The 23,914-nt window shown below is 36.5% G+C and overlaps 1 protein-coding gene and 1 long non-coding RNA gene across 2 annotated transcripts in view; both read right to left on the bottom strand.

Annotated features, from left to right (window-relative positions):
* Positions 1 to 302: 302 nt before the first annotated feature.
* On the bottom strand, positions 303 to 1,675 carry LOC140154241 (uncharacterized). Its single transcript, XR_011859281.1, has 3 exons — positions 1,580 to 1,675; positions 1,411 to 1,471; positions 303 to 555 (listed from the first exon to the last, which is right to left on the bottom strand). It is a non-coding gene; the product is annotated as an uncharacterized lncRNA (long non-coding RNA).
* A 194-nt stretch (positions 1,676 to 1,869) lies between these two features.
* The window catches only part of LOC140154452 (uncharacterized), a 35,852-nt gene continuing 13,807 nt past the window's right edge, over positions 1,870 to 23,914 (bottom strand). Inside the window, exons 11-36 of the mRNA XM_072177018.1 lie at positions 23,154 to 23,365; positions 22,100 to 22,224; positions 21,593 to 21,762; positions 19,880 to 20,025; positions 18,544 to 18,726; positions 17,321 to 17,473; positions 16,682 to 16,824; positions 14,896 to 14,966; positions 14,489 to 14,652; positions 13,602 to 13,768; positions 13,113 to 13,290; positions 12,838 to 12,990; positions 12,095 to 12,343; positions 11,217 to 11,382; positions 10,505 to 10,689; positions 10,007 to 10,145; positions 8,770 to 8,982; positions 7,889 to 7,955; positions 6,929 to 7,092; positions 6,617 to 6,744; positions 5,900 to 6,041; positions 4,908 to 5,144; positions 3,813 to 4,016; positions 2,785 to 2,934; positions 2,423 to 2,632; positions 1,870 to 2,072 (exon numbers count right to left, since the gene is read on the bottom strand). Coding sequence (XP_072033119.1) covers positions 1,870 to 2,072; positions 2,423 to 2,632; positions 2,785 to 2,934; positions 3,813 to 4,016; positions 4,908 to 5,144; positions 5,900 to 6,041; positions 6,617 to 6,744; positions 6,929 to 7,092; positions 7,889 to 7,955; positions 8,770 to 8,982; positions 10,007 to 10,145; positions 10,505 to 10,689; positions 11,217 to 11,382; positions 12,095 to 12,343; positions 12,838 to 12,990; positions 13,113 to 13,290; positions 13,602 to 13,768; positions 14,489 to 14,652; positions 14,896 to 14,966; positions 16,682 to 16,824; positions 17,321 to 17,473; positions 18,544 to 18,726; positions 19,880 to 20,025; positions 21,593 to 21,762; positions 22,100 to 22,224; positions 23,154 to 23,365 — 4,322 coding nt within the window. The remainder of the gene's footprint in view (positions 2,073 to 2,422; positions 2,633 to 2,784; positions 2,935 to 3,812; positions 4,017 to 4,907; positions 5,145 to 5,899; positions 6,042 to 6,616; positions 6,745 to 6,928; positions 7,093 to 7,888; positions 7,956 to 8,769; positions 8,983 to 10,006; positions 10,146 to 10,504; positions 10,690 to 11,216; positions 11,383 to 12,094; positions 12,344 to 12,837; positions 12,991 to 13,112; positions 13,291 to 13,601; positions 13,769 to 14,488; positions 14,653 to 14,895; positions 14,967 to 16,681; positions 16,825 to 17,320; positions 17,474 to 18,543; positions 18,727 to 19,879; positions 20,026 to 21,592; positions 21,763 to 22,099; positions 22,225 to 23,153; positions 23,366 to 23,914) is intronic.

Here is a 23,914-nt window from a genome sequence, read left to right as displayed (position 1 = left end):
ATCACAGATATACTTTAGTAGGCCTTGTGGTTCTTGAGTTATGTTGTAAAGAGTACTGGAACAACAACACTTTTGTAAATCATACATAACTCATTAACAACAATGAATCAAGCAAGTTTTCAAAGTGTATGATTTGAAGAATGAACTTTGCAAAACATCAAAGTGTTATTTTTCAATAATATTTTGATTTAGATATTGAAAATCGACATTTTGGCTACTTCGACCAACAATACCTCATCTACCCTTAAATGGCAACGGTAAGACGTATTGCGCAGTTATTTTAATATAGTACTTACTCAATTGTCACAGCGTTACCAATACGAAGAGTCTGAAGGCTTCCCCATCCATAAGTGAATATTGTTATATTTTTGGTCCACATGCCTAAGCCCATAGAGATTTCGAACTGACACGGATCTAGGATGAACCAAAATCTGGTGCTCAACGTAGCCACCTTGATGTCGAGCTCCACACAGCAGTCAAAACCCAGACATTTGTCATGGTGTGTGCAAACAAGAATTGATGGTAGCTTTGGTAAACTTACAGTCCGAGGACACTCTAGCAAAGCAAAATCAATTAATTATGTTAATGCTAATTCATATTCCAAAAATGACCTCTTTTCAGAGGGAAAAATGTGTATGAATCTGAAATTGAGATGCAATCATAGTACTTGCGGGCTCGACATGTGCCACTGCCCGTTATAACCTATCCGTACTTGAATAAAGGCTGGGAAGTCAAAACAGAATTGCTGTTCGGAAGGCTTGGCAACACCCTCCACTTCGGAATAAAATATACTGTGCACTCTGGCCCAAACCGTCCTATGAGAGATAGGTACTCTTGCCTGTGAATGACTCGTGACACTTATTTTGAAATAGCTACGATGATAGGTTAAAAGGAGAGTAAGAGGAAGATAAAAGAAGGATGATAAAAGAAGGAAGACGAAGAGAAAATGCTATATATAGGGTTCACAAGTTTTAATATCTCCCACTAAGACTCCTTTACATACATAGAAAAGTTTTGTAAGAAATTAACAAAATTTAAGCGTCGTTGCGGTCAGTCACAAGGGCTCATAATGTAAGAAAATGCAGTTTTGAAAGTTGCACTTTGGTTCATTAAACTCTCACAGAGCATACAGAATGTAATCTAAAGTTCAGAATATTCTGCATGCTTTTGTCAAATTTGAATGGACACAAGTGCAACTTTCAAACTTGCATCTTTTCTTACATGATGAGCCATTGTGACACACAGATTGTGAATGTGACATTGTAAATTGGACCATGTTTGTGAAAAAATAGGATACCAATAAATTTTATAATTTTAATTTCGTCAATAACTCTTTGATGTATTTTAAAACTCTTCAGAGGAACCAGAAATTTGTGAACCATTTATTACATATATTATGTAGGTACATACCTCTGTTCCATCCATCTTGTACAATTTGAGGTCTCTCACACTCACCGATCCCAACATACTCCTAAAGGGAAATTAAACCAGTAAACAATGAACACCAAATAGATACATTAGAAAGTAAAACAAATAGTTTGGGTTATTATTAATCATCAGACATTAGCTCAACTCTTACCGAAAGCCCAAGTATCGTAAGGGCTGCATCTATAGCTCCAGAGCCTGCGTTTTGACCAACCTCATTGGCTAGATCTGATAGTGTACCAGCTGGAGAAGAATGGAAATCAAGTTTTCACACCTTTTAAGTCATAAGATTACAATATAATTTAACGTTGTACTGCTTCTTGCAACTAATGTCGTGATACATAGGAATGTTTAATTAACAATATCCATTATTTTATTACTTCTATTGTAAATTTATCAATGTTTACGTCAGTTTTACATAATCATGGTGAAAGAAAGGCATACTTAGGGAGGGAAGTTAGAATTGCAGAATGGAATTGGAATCCTGGTTCCTGTCAAGATAGCTATAGAAGGCAGTAGACATGTATCATCATCAGGCAAACATACAGAAAATGCAAAGTCAACGATGAACACTTTTTCGTCAGTTAGTTTATCTATGACGATTGTCGCTTTAAGTGCTGTGCCAATAGTGATTGTCTGCGGATCACCTGTATATGATTTTCAAATTAATTAGGATTATTAGAACATGATTGGGCTTCCATCCGAGAGCGAATTTGACACTTTGTCCATGACTTTTACATGGCATGTTGTGCGAGCATGCAAACTAAATAACGATCCTCCGATATGTTGTAGCACACCATTTCAAGTTTGAATAATCAAAAAGACAACTTGTCTGTGTTCCTAATTTTAGACGTTATGTTTGGTAACCAAAAATATTTTGAATTTATACAAAAACACGAAACACTTTTATTTTGTACATTTTATTATTGATAGATCGATGATAAACTTATTATTCACAGTCAAATTTAAAATCATATTAAGCAAAATACACACTTACCCCAATGGTATTCAAACAAAGTAATGTTGACTGACCATTGTCCAAATCCAACCGATATAATAAATTCACAAGGGTCAAGTATTAACCATGCATTGGAAGAAAGGATCACGATATTTAGATCTAATTCCATACAACATCTTACGCCGAGGCAATGGTCATTTAATGCACAGGTGAGAGTACTTGCCAGAGATGGTAACGTTAAGGAACAATCTGCAAATAATTAATAAAATGTTAATTACAGAGAACAAAGGTCCAGCAAAATGGTCATAGAACTAACAATCTTTTGTTACCCACATATTTTCTATACATATTTTATTTATTTATAGGAAGAATATCTGTCATTCTAAAATTAGCTACATTACCTCCTTGGCTGTCCATTATAGCTTGCTGATCGCATACGTCATCTACTGATACTTTGTCGCTAAGTCCAATAAATTGAAGAAGGGCTTTTACAGCTTCCTCTGCCGCATTCATACCCACTTTCCTGATGAATTCTGAAGCTGAAAATCCACCTTAAACAATAACAAAGATTGATTATAAGTTTCACATTTTCTTGTTAAATATTATTTACAACGAACGAGGAACAGTTCAAATTTGGCTAGGAAATTTTAATTACTCATCACTTTTTTGGAAATTATTCAAGTAAATAATTATTTGTACTGGTTCTTGAAATGACTTGCGCGCCTCTAGTGCAAATGCTTCTGAATATGAACTGTTTTAAGAGCAACGCCCTGTTAATATTGAGAATAGGGTGGCTATGGTCAAAAAATAGATTTTCTTTATCATTTCATATTTGATGGCCCTTTACCTCAAACTTACACACATGGAATATATTTCTAGAAAATATCCCCTTTGCCATGGCACCGGCCAAAAGTACCATTTTAGGGATATTTTTGCCAATTTTAAGTAGTCAAATGGTCAAGTTTGGAGGCCCGTGTTACTAATGAACAGAATAGGTGAATATGTTAAGATGAGATATTGGTTGAAAAATATTAATTTGAGTTTGGGTAAAATACTTCCTTAATCTATACAGTGTTGACAAACATTTTTACATTTATTCGAAATTGAACGCAATCACACTTTATGCTTAATGATATGAAAATGAAACTTAACCTTCACTGGGAACATTTATCGGAAGAAATGGTAATTTAATATCAAATTTGATCAGCTTTTATGGTCAGTTTTACCATAAACCACAGAGATGTTGCCATAATTATTAATTCGGGTTTAATACTGAAATATACTTGACAAACAGTAAAAAATTCTCAATATTAACAGTTCTTGCTCTTAAGAATTTGGTGTATTCTGAAAGTTGCAGTTTTTCTCGGAAAAGAATAATATTTGTAAGCGCTCGAAATATTTCCGCTCGAAGATGCTTATTGAATCCTACCTGGTAACGCTAATGAGAAGTTAGTATTACAAAGTGGTATTGGTATTTTATGATCTTCAACGATAGGTACATCTAGAATGCAGTCACTCTGTCCATTTATGCAGACTTTGGCAGACAAATCTACGACGAATACTTTCTCATCTTCTAACCTATCTATAGTATACCCAATGTTGATGGCGCCAATATCTAGTTCAGCTGGTTGGCCTGAAATTATGGTTAAAAGGTAGAAAAGGATGTTAGATATAACTGAAACACCAATCCAAATTACATACATACACAACATAAAATCCCTACTAGGATTAGATTTAATATAACCCTAACCTAACCTAAACACCTGATAACACTTGATATCACCTGAGGTGATGTTTTGGAAATGTATTTCCACGCGTGAACACCATAACACCCCCATACACCCACACCACACACGCCATCGATTCATCTCAGGATGGACGATTTCATCGATTTGTTACCATCAAATCAAAGTGGACATATAGCGCATATAATTGATAGTAATTGTTATATTATAATAAATAAAAGTGTATTTCCATAAAATTGTTGATGGTTATATTAGGTACAAGAGTACATTTTTAATTGGTTATTTCTGGCCCGCATAGTTCAAACCTGATATAAAGGAAATGATTCAGCTTTGGCCTAGTTACCATATACCGTACTCATACTAAATCATATGGGGATACACTTTAGCTGCGGGGTGAGGGGTTATGTGTGTATGTACCCCTCAGCGGTATGGGTGATGTATTCAGACTGCTTAATATTTCCCCGGGTATATTTCTAGGGCTCATGTGCCTCAACCCTGCCAGGCAGGTGACTGAAGCTGATAAAATACAATCGCGCCTAGGCAACTGGATGCTGAGAAGGAAGAAGACCTAGAACAGAAGGAAATGAGCTATGGTAGGTAGAGGTCGCTCAAGCCTCACTCACGCGACATATACATGTACACGACTAGCCAACTACACATAAAATGCACTCTTGTGAAGATTGATTGGAGTGTTTATGAACTTATCTTTAAAAGAGTAATGTTTGACCTATATTAGCGTTTCCTACAAAATTAAGAGCACAATATTATTATACACTTACCCCAATTATAACTGAAGAGAAGGTATTCATATCTCAGGATTTCAAACCCAACAGCAAATGTAAACTGACATGGATCTAACTCTAGAAAGGCACGAAACGCACGCATGAAATATGGCAAGTTGATGGTAAGACATATCTCCATCATAAGACAATTATCCGTCAAGGAAACGTAAGCTATCTTTGCAACATCAGGTGGCAGGCTTGGTAAAGTCAAATCTTTTCCCAGAAAAGAGCAAGCTATAAGGTACAAATAACTGTTTAAAACCCTTATACAGGGTGTATCAAAATGAAGTATACAGTTTGAAAAATGCTACTAGATTAAAAAGTGTGAGGTATTTGGTCAAAATAATTTAATTGATAGCTGAATCAATATCTTATCCTCATACAACTGTAAAATCACTGGCGTGTGATCATTAATAAAGACTCAGTGGCTATTTTTGTGAGCCGTGTGCGAAGTCAATTAAAATAACATGAAAATCACAGTTTCGCCATTATCTTTACAGAACGCCTTGCAGAATTGTTTGGCAATCGTGTGATTGCTTTGAAACACTAAGTGGAATGGCCCCTAAGATATCCTGATTTTACCCTCTGAATTTCTTCTTGTGGGGCTATCTGAAATCATAGGTTTTCACAAGTCCTCCTGCAGTCCTTGATAAATTCCAAAAGACTAAGACTGTCAATTCCTGTAAAGGAAGTGTTTAAACTTTTGATTTTCATGTTGCTTTGACTTCGCGCAACTGCATTTTTTGCTTGTCGTTAGTACTGGTCACACGCCAGTGACTTTACAGTTATAAGAGGACAAGATGTTGATTCATCTGTCCGCTATAGCATTTTGACCAAATACCTCATACTTTTTAATCTAGTGGCATTTTTCAAACTATATACTATATTTTGATAAACCCTGTATATAGATTGTTACATTACCAAATTCAGCCATTCGAGCTTATATGTGTTTCATTGTACGGATTAATGCTCTTTAATTCTAAACTTACATCTATCTGCCAAAATAAGTCTTGCTTCCTGTTCAGCTCTTGTACCGTTCGATGATAATCCTTTGTCCTCAAGTAATGTTGTCAACATTTGTCCGCTTATACTCTCTGGCCTATGACATGGTTCACCACCATCAAGTAAACTCTGTAATTAAGTAAATAAAGTACGTAAATAGTAAATGAGTAAGTAAGTAAGTAAGTAAGTAAGTAAGTAAGTAAGTAAGTAAGTAAAGTAAGTAAGTAAGTAAGTAAGTAAGTAAGTAAGTAAGTAAGTAAGTAAAACAATTTTGGCTAAATAATATTCAGCATCTAGTAACTAGTAGCTTCACGCCTCACGGCGATCGTCAGACTATTGCGCTGCTGTTGTTATGATCCTTGATTAAGTAAGTATGTTAACGAAAAATGGGTGCAATAGAGGCCGTCAGTGTGACGTCACAGTGGCCATCTTGTGGGTACTAGTAAACTCTGTTCAAAGTTTCAGGGCATGAACAACAGGTGAATTAGCTATAGAGCAATACTAGCAGCCAGTCAATCTATAGAGGTCAATCATATCAAGCAAGTGAATGAGGAGCTCGTGGGTACGAATCATGTATACGAACACTATTGTCATGAGTCACGCTTGAAAAACGCTGACGGCCTCTATTAAGTAACCTCTACCTTCCAGGTTAACGCTGATGATTATTGTCTGGGTATACCTAAAAACAATTTGTTTTGAAATACCTCTGGCAATCCGAGTTCTCTTAATGCTGCCTTTAGCGCCTCCTCAATACCTGCTTGCAACACATCTTGCGCTTCTTCTTTTAATCTGTCTAGAAGTGCATCTCGGCTAAAGTAGTCGGCAAGATTTACTGTGATATAATATAACATGTGTGAGCAAAGGATGGGGATTGTTTTAGTATTTATTCATAAAAGTATGCCATGTATATACTTAATTCAATTATGTTCGTATTTGCCTCGATTGTATAATTTTAACACAGAAATGTTAAATATCAAAATACGCCTTTACATAATAGAAAAATGAAACCAACATACGGTCAGGCCATTCAATGGTGCCATTAGGGTGGCAGATAGGGAGCAATATAACAACATCCTTTAGAATATCTACGAATACCAAGCATTCTTCATCATCTGTTTTGGAGCAAAATCCTACCCCCACATTGGCAAGAAGTAATGTCACGTTCTTTTGAATTCCGATTCTGCACAGATAAACATTGACAATAAAAACGTTTATATTAGGGCAAACATTGAACTAGAATTGCCTTGAACATGAACGTCGACAATTTTCGTGTAACCTCGACCAGATATTAATTTTAAGTTTGCACCTGTTTGAATTGACCATGTCTCATAATAAACGGACGTACATTACAGGAATATAAAAAGAGAACAAAAATATTGTTATTGAAATTCTTAGTATTTTATACAAACAGGTTATTTGTATTCGCTAATAGGGTGTATACATGTTCGCGTTTATAAATTAATGCCGTAGCGCTCCAAAAATGATATTCTCTCTAGAGACCACGGTGCACGGTTAGACATATGACCGCGAACCCGTCAGAGCCAATGTGTTGTGTCATTGGGCAAGACACGTTATCTTACTTGTTCCACATCACCCAGGTGTAAAATGGGGAGCTGTTGGGGTAGTCATTTCGGCGCCGTTATTGTTGGCTGCCAAATGGTGTAAATGTAAAACGCTTTGATATCAGTTTGATACTGAATTTTGGTCGATTCACAATACGATGCATCTCCAGTGGTTGCTGGAGAGAGGCTAAAATACGCAAGTGCATCACGGGGAAAATTCGTCATCACAAGCCAGGGTAATAATTCGAATACAGCACAGGAACATAATAATTATGTCATTGTGTGTTTAAATGTCAATATAATGATGTTACACGCGAATGCACACTAAAAATCAATTTATAATTATAATAGATCCATGTTCTATCTATTGATATTTCATGAATATATTTTCCACTTTGTGACAATATTACCAACCTCAAGATAAGTCTGACGTCGTCAACAAGTGGAATGTCAAATGGTACGTGGATGTCTCTTTGGATTTCTGAGAAATAAAAAATAACAATAATAAAAACGGGGAAAAAAGTCAATTAAATGCTAAAGATGTCGTGTAATGATTTGTTTGTGAATCTTTATAATAATGTGCTGGTATCTGTTTATTTTATTTTATTTTACAAATTCGGCTAAAATACATCAAAAAGCAAAGTAAAATTACACAATACATACAAAAGGAAACAAAAGTAAACTAGACCCAATGGGCTAGCCTGGAAGAGTCAGAAGCATCAAGACACTGCCACCAAAAGGTGTGACTCCTCCCACCCATTGGGGCAATTACATAAAAAGATATACTATTGCACTATTTAAAACATTGTGTGTACATCCATATCACAAGGATGCACCCGCTAGCCACCACATGTAGCTACCCTCACCTACCAGCCAGGATCAAAAACCAGACCCATGCCAGGTGGAAGCCACTCCAAATCATCCCTAAGCCACATTGCCTAGGAATACAGGCAACCCGGGGACGACCCAAAGCGACCGGCACCCAGGACGAGTCCGGAATCCACCCCAAGCCAACATATGAAAAGAGACACATGCAGCAGCCGACAAGTCCACCCTCCCGATATGGATGTACACATTATTACGTATAACTTAAGATGGAAATCTGCTCAGTGACCCTTATCCATCAGACACATGGATTTAACCCACCCTCCCTGACCCACCCGAACCCCACCAGACCAACACAGGCCAACACTGTTGATTTGGATTATGGATTATGAATGTAAGGTTGTGTGTATGTGTGGGGGATTGGTATGGGGGGTGCGTGCATGGTTAGTTCTAGTCGATCGTATACTTACCCCATTCTACATATTCCTTGAAGCTGACTGTATAATTCCACGAGTTTAAACCCATGACAAATTCTAACTCACAAGGGTCTATTCTTGCATAAACTTTAAATGATAGACTTATCATGAATAGTTTGATGTTCATACAACATTCCAAGCCCAAGCAAGATTGATCAAATCGACAGTAAATGTTATTTGGCACAGATATCAACATCAGCGGACAACCTGTGGAACAAACCGGAACGAGAGGATATACAAGTTCAATTGAGATTTGGAAAGTGATGTTGTGAGAAGAGTATTTCTGTTAGTTAAAGGTTTTATGCTTTTTATGCAGCGGGATAAATACGTCCATAACAATACGTACGTAAATTCTGTTCACTATTTCGAGCAATGGTACATTGTGCTATAACCCTTTCGTTATGAATTTATTATAACTAAACTATGTTTCTGCTGTTGAAAAAAGCCTTGGTGACAATGAAAGAACAAATCATTTATTGCCGCCCACCAGTTTTGCCATCCATGGTAGAAACTTGAGAAATAGCAAAAATATTTCTCAATTGGCTTCAAAAACAAACCGTTTTCAGCAAAGCCCTGTGCCTTATTTTGTGAATCTTTTGAATGCTAACTAAAAGGTGCTTTTTTCTGGCCGCTTTCACTTATATTGTTACTGTTTCCTTGGCTTTTGAGTAATAATTTTGGTTTTATTTAAAACATTTCCTTTTAAGTTTGTTTTCAGGATATATATTTTTTTCCTTGTATTTAATGTGTATTTCTAAGTGTTTAGCAGTTTTATATATTCATGTTCCAGAGAGGCTGATGGGAAGTGAGTGTAATGTTTCTGTGCATGTGAGTATGTTGGGGTGTGTGTATTTTAGGAGTGTCCATGTATTGTTGCTTCAATGATTGTGAGAGTAATTTTGTATGTTGCTCGTTGCCTGTAAGTAGTAAGTGCTTGAGTTATATAAATGAGTGAGTGAGGATTTCTAATTTGGTTTTTTTGCGGCATGAATAATTTTAAATAAGTTTGGTGCGTTGTGGCAATATCAGTGCTTGATTCTTGTGCAATATTTAAAAAAAAAATTAATTTGCTATTAAATGTTTTTTTTTTTTCTTATATATTTTGGTTTAAAAGCATGTATTGATTTGTACCTTTTATACCATGTAAAAAAATACGCAATTTGGCCTTAGGGCCACGAGGTTATTTTTTAATAAAATTGAATTGAATAGACAATAAAGTGTTATTAATTACGGTCTTCAGGTTGCCTATATCTTGCGAGTAGCTCTTCTCTAGAACCCGAAGTACTAAGACCACGCTGTTGTAGCTCTGTCGTAAGCTGTTCGTCGGAGAGGGATTCTGGCAATATGCACGGTTTGTTGCTCACTAAATCCTGTAGCAAAAATACGGTTTGTACATATATTATTTATTATTATCTAAGAAAAACTAAAAACCATTTCTTAGATGTGAGAGATACACAACATAATGTAATACGTACGTCATATAGACTGGTTATATTTTAGAAACTATAACTTGTTCAGGTCAATTTTAAATTAAGTTGACTTTTGGTCATTTAAAATCTAAATCATCTTGTTTCATCTGGCATTCTTGAATTTTAACTGCGAGAGTTCGAAATGTCTGTAATGTATATGTAATATGAGAATCCTGTACGGAATGGTCAATTTTCCATTGCCAACTGTATAATAAGCAATCGGTTGTATTAAACCACTAATAAATAAACCAGTTACTTACTCTAATGGCTTTAATCAAAACAATGAGTTGATTCTTGGTTTCCACCAGTCCAAGGCGGTCGAGGAATGCAAGTATCGCCCCGATTTTAAGCTTGCGTATGGTAAAGTTTTTGAATGGGTTCAAACCTGGTAGCAGATTCGGCAGCCCCAACTTCTTTTTCTCTTCGTTTCCTTCTTCTTCAGTCACTATTGGATGGTATAATATTGAATACTTAGAAGATGGAAAAATCAAAAGGAAATTTCAGTGCTAAACGTACCTGGTGTGTTCGCGTCCGACGTCAGGGCAATGCCATGCCGTGGTTGCCGACCTGCGCAGTACAGCATTTTCTATCTAGTTGTCAGAATTTCAGACGCGAACTAGACTTTTTATCTCTGTCTTTCATTATAGTTCTATAGATTTTGAACCCTTTTATTCCCACCGTGCATCACGTTTGCACATCGATCTCGCAGTGGCAGATTCGAATCGCGCGCGCTGAGCTCGCCGCGCTGACCTAATCCCGCTGGGCGTATACACACGCGTAGGAGGGCGATGTGTCCCTACGCTGGCAACGCAACTGTGTAAACTCACTGATTCGAATCTGCCACTGCGAAATCCAACATTTACGTTGGCGTTACTTTCAACAATATAGACGGAACAATACAAAGGGATGTGGACGTGAATGGTTTATAGTTGGATACTATTCGGTAATATGTGGAATCACATTGACACGTACTGCTTCTCGATGCTTGAGATATTGAATTATCAGGTGCTGGCCTCCTGTTTCCTTGTTCATTCAGCGGCGTGGTAGAAGTGGCTGGTGGAGCAGTTCTTTTCGGTGACGTTGATTCGTTCTTTCCTTTGCTTCCCCCAAGAACTGAACCTGCTCTAATTGTATTGCCCTGTAATTACAGTGACATACGGTGGACAATAATTAGAAATATCTCAGAAATCACGATCAATAGAAACAACGTATGTGAATAAATTAAATATATGTAGCGCAATATCTTTATCGCTCCTTACAATATCCAATGCATTTTTTTAAAACTAAAATGTTCAAACTATATTCAAGGTTCGATTAACCATGTACAAAATTCTTTGATGGACAAGCACCTTCATATTTTTCAGAAGTCATTTACACCTAAGTTCCAACAGCGGTCTATGATCATCAAGCAATGGACTTCTTAAAGTGTACCGTGCAAAAACCCAAAGGAGTGAAAGGTCATTGGAGAATGCAAACTTGAGAACTCTTTGCCTCTTCTTCTAAGGTCAGGTTTAAAGCATTCTCTATATGTGGGTACTATATGAATTTACCATCGCCGTGAACTGTTATATAAGTATTATTTTAGCTTAAATATGGTCGTCATGCATTAATACCATGAGCGTCATATACAACGGATACCGGCACTTTACAAGGGACATCAGTTAAGGTAAAGTTTCATTGAAGGAATATTATTTCTTGATATTAACGTTGACCCATAAGTTTGTTTAGATCAGAGGAAAAAATATGTTTTTGTGATAATAAGTAGTTTTCCATCATCATACATTTTAATCATAAATTGTTTTAACATATTTACTTATTATAACGTAAGTATACATGGTTGATATAGTTACCAATACTACTAGTCTGTAATCATCACATTCTTGAATCCACTCGGGGGCTTGCATGAGTCTGCTTTCCAAGAAGTTTGATGGATCCACATATCCCTCGGATGCAGCTTCTTCCGTAGGGGTGGTTTCGTCATCCCCAAGAGCGTTATCAAGAACTTCAAGCAATCGATTTTTCTTAGTTTTCTTCATTGAGAAGTGAATGTGATTGTATGCACCACTGCACCCTGGCGATCTGGAAACTTTACCGATGATCTGCCCGCATGGAAACCTTAAAGGATTTTAAAGTTTGTCATCATCAAAAATCATTAATTCAATTAGTATATTATAAAAAATAGTGTTCCCTGTATTTGAGATATTTCTCAATTAGTACATAACCATGTACACGCTATTCTAACATTATGAACAGTTTAGCATTTGTTCCAATTGCAGTTGGTATTTTAACATGGAAATTTAAAACAAAAATGACCACGAAATAAACTGTTGGGTAAAAAACAAACATCTAAAAATAAAAAAAGTCCACACTAGTACAAATCGATAATCAGCATGACTGAAATATTGGATACAAATTTTAAATTTAAATTTGAGAAGATTGTGATCAAACTATATGAAACTCCAGGAGATTCAAATCGCTATTAATGTTATCAATTGTGAACTGAAAACCACATTTTGTATGGTATGACTTTTGAAAGAACAAAAAAGTGAATCATATTGAACATAAACGGATGAAAACAAAGAATAGGGCCTACCTGTAGCAAGGTTTCTTCTTTAATGGTGTCATTGGGACTGACATTAGATATAATGATGACAGTGTTTCGAAAAGATCCTCCGGTAGCATACAGCTGTACTTGATTGGATTTACCTGGTGTTCGTCTGATGTCACCGGGAAAGGGTGACACAAGCTATCAAAACAAAAATATTTCAATTTTCAGAACGATTTAATTTTGTTTAATAATATAGAATTTGTGTTATATAAGTAATTGGAAACACCCTTCTTATTCGTATATTCGAATATAATACCCACCGAGGATCCTTGAGCACGGACCAGATCGACCCCTTGATCATCGTAGGCGCCATCCGTATCAGTAGGATAGAACCCGTCTGTTGAGCAGCCGCCTCCATTCAGTCGATACGTTCTTGGAAAGCGTGAGTGAACCTTTGGACCAAATAACTTATTGATCAGACTCCTTGACATACGGTACCTATATCATTGCAAACAACAAAACTTGTTGATCAGACTCCTTGACATACGGTCCCTATATCATTGCAAACAACAAAACTGTTTCAAGTCCATTTCTTTAAAAAATAAATATTTATCTTTTCTTTGAATATGTTAAGATAGCTGTCAAAAGCCTAAGGACTTGCTTATCGCATGCATTGCTAAAAAATTGAATTTAAAGCTTGAATTTTAACAACGTGGGAAAAATTACTTACATTGCATTGTATAAATAACCATTGCTCCAGTGCAATGTTAATGATACAAAAATATAGAATTATTTAAAAATCTACTCACCTATCCCGCAGAGTTTGATATGCCTCTTTAACGGCTTTAATTGTGTCAAATACAAGGCTTAACAGGTCCTGAAATGGCTTCAGAAGATTCTTAAGAGAATCAATAGGACCTATTAGTAGAGTGATGATATCCTCTATCTCCTGCTTCACCTTCATTCTCAACATTTTCTACAGACATAATTTAGCACACAAACAATTCATCATCAGTTTTCAAATTTTGTTTGTTAATATCTTCTTTACACTCTTAGAAAAAAGGGTTCTTGGCTGTCCTGTATATAGAACCCTCAAGAGAATACAAATATCTTTTGTTCATTATATGATATGCTATTATGTTTCTCTTATCAAGTGTAATTGCTTTATAATGTTTCTAATGTGTTTTCTATAGTTAATTTGTATTGGTTGTATTATGCCTTAAAGAATATGTACTTTTGTAGTTTTTGCATAATGTATTAGTAAGTTTAGTTCTCTGTTCAGCGCATTGAGGCCTGGCATAATGCGCTTTATAAATTTCTTTATTTATTTTATTTATTTATCCCCAAAAATGTTCTTTTTTCCCTTTTCAGAATCCTTTTCAAGTCTAAAATGGTTCTTTCTATCCTTTCCAGAACCCCTGTCTGTTCTTTGTAGAACCATTTAAGGTTCCATATACAGGACAGCTCAAAAACCATTTTAGGTTCTACTTAGAACCGTTTTTTCTAAGAGCTGGGTCCATATTAAAGTATCAACACCATCATCATCATCTTCATTATTATCATTGTTATCATCATCACCATCATCCGTCATTGTTTCTGTCACTTTTGTTGTTACTTTTGTTTTATTACTGAAACAATGGGCCAATAAGAAAAGCAATAGAATTGTATTGGCCAAGTAATTTGGTATTTTCCTTACCGTGTCAAGTTTGCCTCCCGTGAGTAGTTTTACTGGATCTTTCCCAGTAATTCCTTCTTCTACCCAATCAATCAGATCACTAGAGACATGTGATAATGCTACCTTTAACTCCTGTACAATTTCTGATAGAACTTTAGGTAGGTCCCACCAGTAGGGTCGATTAGCTGTATTTGAGTTAAAATGAGAGGTGAATCGATGGTTACGTATCCAAGATACATAAACATATAATTACAATAAATAGGTTTCTGCTTCTTTGGCAGACCACCAAAGAGAATGACATAAATTACAGCATAGTAGTGTCGTTACCTTTCTGCTTATAATCGCAAATATCTAAACGCTTAGATATAGCTCATTCTTGGTCTTGTAGCTTCTTGCAGAAAGAAGGCAGTAAAATAGTATTTCTTTACCTTCTAAGAAAAAGCTCGCTTCCTCTGTTTTGTTCTTTGCATCAAGTATGGCGTCCACGGCAGATTTGATGCTGACAAAAGAATAAAAGGAAAGTCAATTTCATAATGAAATTATTATTTATTTGAGGATTGGAGTATCCGTAACAGCGCCACACCTTGTTGGATGTCATGACCCGTGACCCATGTATAATAGCAACCGGGTCATGACATCTGGTTGCCCTGTGTTATGTTTCTCGTGTCAAACAGGTGTCTCAGCTGTTCCACCACTTAATGCTTATCAGTAATCAATAAATTCTTATGTATCGGGATATGAAAGACCTATATTCACCCCACATGGATTGATACTGAATTGCCACAAAGTGGCGCACAATGTCATCGCCCCGATATCTTCATGCCAGAAAACGCCATGGTAGGTTGAATCCACAGCCACGCATGGCCATTTTGTTCCGACCTGTTTAATAGTTTTGAGATGCATAATGGGCCGAGGGACATCCGACTAAGGCTATTGACAATAGCCCGGTGACTGACCTCTGTGTGTGTGAGTGAGCATGGTATACGCCATGAGGTCATCTGCTTTTAGACTGCCTCCACGAGTGGCCTACGCTGCGCTACAGTTTGGCACATATAAAATCAGAATTTTTGTCAGTTTTTGAGCTCAATACGCACGGTTCTTTCCTTTCAACACATATATTCAAGTGCAAGCAAAAAAATATGGCTTCTTTAGAATAAAAAAATTACGGGAGATATTCATTATTTTCTATCCCGGTATCCAAATATTTATCGTCTGAATATCAAATCGTGCATAGCACATTCACGTGTATCGATCCCGTGTATCTCTGCTGTACAATGTAATTATTTACCAGGCGATGTCGGCGTGTGGCGAAGTTCTGAATGTAATAATATTGCTAATCGTGGCCCGTACACACCTATCACTCACCCCCCCACACACACACACACCCCCTCCACCACGCTCTTGCAAAGCACACACCACATGTGCACATTTACACCATTATTATTATTATTATCATCATCATCATCATCATCATCATCATCATCATCATCATCATCATCATCATCATCATCATTATTATTATTATTATTCACACATTCACGTGTATCGATCCCGTGTATTGATTTTAGTGTCTATGCTGTACAATGTAATTATTAACCAGGCGATGTCGGTGTGTGGCGAAGTTCTGAATGTAATAATATTGCTAATCGTGGCCCGTACACACCTATCAACCCCACACACACACCCCCACCCTCCACCACGCTCTTTCAAACCACACACCATATGTGTACATTTACAACATTATTATTATTATTATTTTTTTTAATTAATTAATTAATTAATTAATTAATTAATTAATTAATTAATTAATTAATTAATTAATTAATTAATTAATTTATTTATTTATTTATTTATTTATTTATTTATTTATTTATTTATTTATTTATTTATCCCGATATGATTTTTGGAATAATATTAGCCACGTCGCAGGGCACTCAATGATGAAGTGGAACAATCGTGTTCATCTTTGCACTAAATGAGTCGATCCAGAAATCATCAGAAAATTTATGGTACCCGACGTTCTACAGCTTTTTAGAAAGATATCGCGGGAATCAATCAAATTCGTAAAAGATTGAGTGTTTATCATCACATCAGGATTGCAAGTTGAAAACGTGTTGGGTTGACAATATTCATTTATTGCTTGTTTGTTTGTTTCGCAAATAGTCGAATGCATACAAAAATGGTAAGAAAAAGAATTATCAACATGTCACTCACTTGATAACTCCTTTGAATATAGCTGCTACAGCCGTTTTTGGTGATGATATCAGATCAGGAATGTTCTTTGATATGTCGTCCACGGCCTCCCAGATGGTATCAGCTGCCCAGGGTAATGTAACAGTGATAGCTTCACTCACAGTCTGTATTAATGGAATTAAGTATTCTTTAAATGTGCTCGAAGTTTTATCTTCTCATTGTTTACCAATGTGCAAACTGTATTGTACATACCTTGACAACTTTCACCTGTAAGGATACAATGTTTTCCGTCAAAATGACCTATAATTTTAATCGAATGTGCATACAAACAGGGGGCTATTAATGGGAATAAATTGCTAAACCTAAAATTTGTAAATGCGGGTTTTTTTTAAAATGATGGTGCAATATATATAGCATAATTATTGGCATAAGAACATGCATAACTGTTCGAATTGGATGCGCATATGATGGTATAAAAAGTGTATACATGCCCACCATTTTCACTTCAGTGACATATGTTGTATCCCACGACGTTGTATCCCAAGAGCTGATTCCTGAACATCATTTTCACTCACTTGGAACTGATGGGAATATCGAATGAATAGATGTTATCAAAAGTGCCATTTATTTAAATCGCCACAAATAAAATTCCATGCATACCTGATAAAATTCCATGACATCAGACCTGATATCATTGTAAAGATTAACCGTTCTCTGAACTGCACTCCTAAGGTTTTTGATGGAAGGTGGTAAATAATCTGGATCCAATCGCAATAATCTTTGCGTAGCTTCAACGCCTGTCTGCCGAAGATCCTGTAATACATGTCAAAATATTGCAATGTAACAATACAAGTGTCAGTTAGCAGGCCCTCCACGTATATAAAATGTGGTTTGGAATTAAATAGCCATTGATATTCATATTCAGATTATTTTTCCATAACGAATCAAAATACAGTAAAATAATTATATAGATCAATAAAATGAAAGGATGGTCATAACAGAGCAAAGTTCGAAAGAACTATGGCTTAATATATGTAAATACGAGTATAACAATACAATGGACGGTGCAAAGACAGAGACACAAAGAAGTGTAAACAAGACATGACCCGGGGACATGACAAGACAGGTGAGACAGACACACATGTTGGCACACAAGGCATATAACTAGAAGTATATAGGAACCCTGCCTCCGTACCATCAAACAAAGCAAAAATGACAGCCCCAAAACAAAAGCAACACGCGGAACGCCGCAAGAGGGGGCAACAAAATTAACAATACAGGAGAACATAACTTCTAATAAATATGATAGTGTAATGATAATTTAACAGTAAGTTTTGTTTATACAAAGATTTAAATATCAATTTTTGTTCCCTTGGCCACTTCAGCATGAGTAGTTATATGGATTTTGTTCGTGTTATATGAACATTCATGAGCTCATGAATATTAATAAGGTCAGCGGTTAATTCCGGTTTGTATATTTATAAGAAGGACGTGGCTAATTAGCATATTCATGATGTGGTCGTGGCTAATTAGCATATATGAATATTAATGAAGAAGTTTGAAATATTTGTTCGTGTTGCGAGGATGATCGTAAAATATTTTTTCGTGTTGCGGTGAAGTTAAAATTATTTTTCATATTTGGAGGGTTTTCGTCGAGTTTGTTTGAATACCCTTATTTTACGAATGTGGGTATAAAGGAGCAGGCATGTAAGCAAAACAATTTTCAACGTTTACTAATTGGCTAATATGGCTGAAGTGTTAAATGAAGTAATCTATGAAGTTTTAAATGAAGTGTTAAATGAAGTGTTAAATTAAGTAATCTATGTCTAGAATAAACATGCATTTGGCGTCAGAATAAAGATAGTTAATGAAGAAATACTCACAGCAAGTTTCTCCGGGATTGCCTCCAGTGTGTTAACAAAATCCTCAAATAAGAGAGGAAGACTTTTATCTCCTTGGAGTAAACCCTTCACTGTGTCAACTGCTCCTCGAATGTTGCCAACAATGCGGACCATGAAAAGGTCGTATATCTTGGTAATATCTGCAATTGTGCTGACTCCAAATTCCTTAAATTAAACAACAATTATTGTGAATAAAACATCCGTTATCTGTGAAGAAATTTCTCGGTTTTCTTTATTGTCTTTATTAATCCCCGATGTTATGAGACCCCCTATTACGACCTGATCCAAAGATCCAAAATAATTCCCTTGTCAAAATGATCTTTATATAAAGGTGACTCAAAGTGTTCGAATTATTTGTTAAGTTTATTTGTTTGCATTTGCAATTGAAGACCTGAGCGCAAGAAGACCGTAAGTCCACTTGGCCCCTCAACATGTATACACTAAAGTTACGTATAGTTTCTTAGGGTTTTATAATGTTTAATACAAGTTCCAGGGTGAAAACATCATGAAAGGTTGTGAAAGATTTGTTTTGGCGCCTGAACATTTATAAAACATTACCTAACTATACGAAACTATACTCAACTTTAGTGTATACATGTTGAGGGGCCAAGTGGACTTACAGTCTTCTTGTGCTCAGGTCTTTAATTGCATCAAACTCTTGCAAAAGGGAACGATTTTCTAAATTTCCTGCTTTGTATGAGCATTTATTTTATACGTGCAAAATCTTCAATACGGTTTAGATTTTGAATAGTCAAACGGGCGTAAGCATCCTAGTGAGGCACCATAGTTTTGCACTGCTAAAAGTGACCTTTGGATTTTAGCTTAGCAATGATCAGGGTAATGAGCCACCGTTCGGCGGCAAAAAAGGGAATTTAGAATTCAAATATTTTTCTTTTGACCTAACAACAAAAGAACAACAAGAGGACACCCATGGTAAAACAACACAATCCAATAAGGCTGGTGTATATTGCAAACTCTGTCTCGAACTGACCTTATTGCGAATTTGGACGCCATCTGGGATTCAAGTATATACGTTTTGTGGTGGCTGCTAGTACGTGTTAAACAGTGTAGAATGGGTCAGAAGATAATACAATTGTATTTTGTACTGCATCACAATTACATATATAAGTAACATAATTACAGGATTTCCGCCCTTATATGTACATTTTCGAATAGGCAAATGAATTCAAGCCAATGATTGACTCAAACAGACGCAGATCGTATTATCCTGACCGACGCCGTAGCGCCTTAGACCGCTCGACTATCTCAATACATGGCTATATTTATGGCGCTCCCTTATTTTAAAGAGTTAAATTACCTGTAGGATATTTAAGTTGTAATCAGCATACCCTCTGAAGCAGAAGCTTACACGCATGATATCGACGTTAAGATCTATGAATCCTAGATGAACTCTGGCAAATGCTTGGTTGAAACAGTCAATCTTCATGTGACCACTAAGAGGTGCTGTTGAGTCGAGAATTAGAGACCAAAGTTTATAATAGGAATGTTAACGGGACACCCCTGCAATCACAACATTATGCCTTACTCACCACGCGATATTCAAAACAAAAAAAACAAAAAAAAAAAAATTCCCGAGCACCGAATAACCATGACGTCATTGCCACAGGCAATTTCGGCGCGGGAATTTTAAATATCGCGTGTTGAGAGCCGGCTGTTTTTATTCTTTTTATAGTCAATACGAGTTCGTTTAAATAAAAACATAATATAAACATAAACATAAACATATAAGGCATAATGTCGAGAATGTCGGCCACTATGGTCATCATCAAGAAGAGTGCTATTGAGAGTTTCACTGATCACTTAAACACCTGCCATCCATCCATAAAGTTCACCATGGAACGCGAATCCCATGGACAACTTCCCATGCTTGACGTCATGGTCAAACGCGAAGAGAACGGCTCACTGTCTTTCCAGATATACCGCAAGCCTACCCACACCAAACTTTGCCTCCCATCACCCCTTGCAGCACAAGTTGGGTGTGGTACGTACCCTCGTTGACAGAGCTTCCTCAATTGTTACCAAGGAGGAAGACTTTGACCATGAACTTAACAGCATTCATAGATCTTTAGCTGCATTTGGATACGACAAATGGACATTGGACACAGCTACCAACAAAACCAATGCCAAACGGCATGTTCGTAATAGTGACTCGGGACAACAAGTCAAAGGCTTACCATCCCATATCTGGTCGGTGTTTCAGAGAGTTTGAGGTGGATATTGAAATCCCATGGCATTGTAACACATGTCAAGCCCCAGAATACAATACGGTCTCTTTTGGTGGCTCCCAAAGACAAGACTGACAAGCTGGACAAATCGGGGGCCATCTATGGCCTCAAATGTTTAGACTATTCTGCATCATATGTAGGGAAAAGTCCCAGGCCATTAAGAACACGTACACGCGAACACGAACGCACCCCAGTATTGACTGGGATGGCGTACGCGTTCTCGACCGTGAAGAAGATTGGTTCAGGAGAGGGGTCAGAGAAGCGATCCAAATAAGGAGAACTGGCAGCGACCTCAACAGAGACCGGGGGCGCCATTATCTTCCAGTTGTTTACAACAAGATTTTGTCACTTGACCAAAACCAATCAATATCTGGTAGTCAAGAGGCAAGTCAAGTGGAATAATCTCTTCAGTGGCTAAAGAAGACCTGTAGATGCAGGTCGCAAGCTACCGCAAGCTCTACAAATAGTAAGTCTTGTGACTGTTGTTTTAAATATACTACCTGTACTTCGGATATTATTGTTATATACTGTGTTTCTTATGAGCAAATTGAATTTATGTCTCATGCATCTCTACAATTCTTCCACTTCGTCATTGATAGCTAATGATAAGAAAATAATAATAATTATTGATACTTTCTGAATTTACGAGTCTCTGATAATCTAACCCAGTATAGGTAAATTGTTGAGACATGTGCAATGTTGACATTCCTAGTAATATTCAGGGGTTTTCAACCAAATTCGGTTAATAACAGACTTACCGTGCTTACTGAACGTTGGACACCTACCTATTTGAAGGTCTAGCATATTTCTCACTGTAAGTCCAAAGGTTGCACCACACTTCGATCCTCCAACCTTTTTCTGCCAGTCGTACGACGGACTTTTCAATACAAAGTGAAAGCCATCAAAGAAACCGCGCTTCGACCGATGATGTTGTTGCAACGACGTAGACACCGAGCTATTTATGAAAAATCGCAACGCATTGTTATATAGTTAAACAAAGTGAATAAAATACAAAGCATCCTTAATTTCCAGTTATCGCTTTTGAGATGTCTCTGAAAAACCTTGTTTTTTGACCGATATACCTGATATACCGATAAATAGCACATGTGACTTACCAGCCAAATACGCAATTAATCTTTAGAACCGGGATTTTTGATTTTATTGCCGATAAAACTCAGGTTTATAAAAGAAAGGGAATTTCAATCGAAAACTTGGTTTCACAGTCGAGAAACCCGGTTTGTGGTCTATAAACCTGGTTTATTGCCCACTTTGCTTGCCAATAGATGCCTTACCCATTTTCGGAAGTGCTAAATTGTTGTCTTTTTCCATGAGGATGAGCTCTATAAAATAAACTTGCTTCATACCGTACATTGCTGTCCTCATCTTCTGTCGCTGCTCTGAGTAATATATGACCAGTCTAATTGAGACAAGAAAGTGATAATTCGATATGAACACTGTTACATAATAACCAAAATATAACAAAATACTCATTTGCACCTATAGACTATAGTTAATGATCATTGACATAGAAGGGGCACATGTTGAAGGTTGACAAATCACAAAACGCGGTTTCAAAAAGACACATCAATTTGAGCAAAAACATACTGCGCATAATTTATGAGAATTATGTAACGATTGAATGACATTAATTATGGAATATTTCTTCACGAAGTGCCAAGACTAGTCTGGGAGATGGTGTAAAATAATAATTGTTTGATTGAAAATGCGCTTTCCATTAGTTTACATTATGGTGCTCATAATGTAGTGAATTTGCCTAAAATGACGGATTTAAGGAGACTGAATTTGAGCTTTGTGTGGATGCAATTTCGGACTTAATGCTACACTGTTGTGTTTTTATCAAATTACCGTATTAGGGTTTTAGGTGATATTTCCTCAACTTCGTCAGCAATTGGCATTCGTCATAGCTGAAATGCAGTTGCAATGTACCAATTTTTTGAAAAAGAGAGGAGCTTAAAATATGGCTCTTAAAAGTGGCACGTACAAGTTTGAATGCCCCCCCCCGTGGTCAAATGTTAAAACAACTGCGCGGATTCCTGGTTATCCAGTGAACGCTGTTTCTTTGTGTACAAAAACATTTAGCCCCAGTGGGCCATGTAAACCTTCTGAGTACGTACCACTTTTTAGAGCCATTTTTCAACAGCTTTTCACACTTTCAAAACTGATACATTACAGTTCTGACCAACACTTATTGGTTTTTAGGTTCAGTAAATATCACTTCAAACCTCAATAAATTTGATAATATCAGAACAATGAAGCCCAAATTAAGAAATTCTAACCCAAAATACAGTAGACGTATTAAAAAGGAGTACAGAAAGAATGATTTACTCGGTCTTCGTGGTAGTCTCGTAATGAATGTAAACCAGCTCGTTTTAACACCGAAGGTGTACTGCTGGTATTAGTCCAACTGTGGATATGATCAAATGATCTTTCTAGAGCTGCATTTCCAAGAGCTTCAATATATGCCACTGTGTTCATGTAGTACTTGTCTTTCATGGGTTCAGGAAGATGTTGTGTTTCTTGTCGGAATTTCCATGGATCTGTCAATAAGAAATAAGCGATGTGTATGTGGCCGTAAGCAATTGATTTTAAAAAACTTAAATGAAAATGGAAACTTGGGAAAATTAGCATAATATGGAAACTTGGGAAAATTAGCATAATATTATGGAGTTTGGAACTTTTTTGTAAGAGTCAAATTAATATCCTTATCCTCGAAGGTTGATTCTGGCATTTTTTGTCAGGGGGCATGGCAAGTCTGTGTGGGCGGGGCCCAGAGCCACAACAAGTAGAGGCGCGACAAAGAAGTCCACTTTTCAAAGTAAAAATATCAAGAAAGGTCCAAATTAAAAAGAAAAATTAACAATGGGACCACTTTTCATTCTAAACTGTTTAAGGGCTCAGATAGCAACGTTTGCACAGTGGGACATGAGAGTACATCAGACACACCAAATTGCATTCTGATTACGAGGAATATCCTTCTGATATTAAATAATCCATATAATACAAATTTTATTATAAATTATTACAAAATGATGTTTTGGAAATTTAACAGTCCTCAAAATAAATTTAATGATATGTATTAAAAGTGA

Source organism: Amphiura filiformis, chromosome 6 (assembly GCF_039555335.1).
Source record: "Amphiura filiformis chromosome 6, Afil_fr2py, whole genome shotgun sequence".
NCBI classification, from domain to species: Eukaryota; Metazoa; Echinodermata; class Ophiuroidea; order Amphilepidida; family Amphiuridae; genus Amphiura; species Amphiura filiformis.
This window is presented reverse-complemented; position numbering and strand designations above follow the sequence as displayed.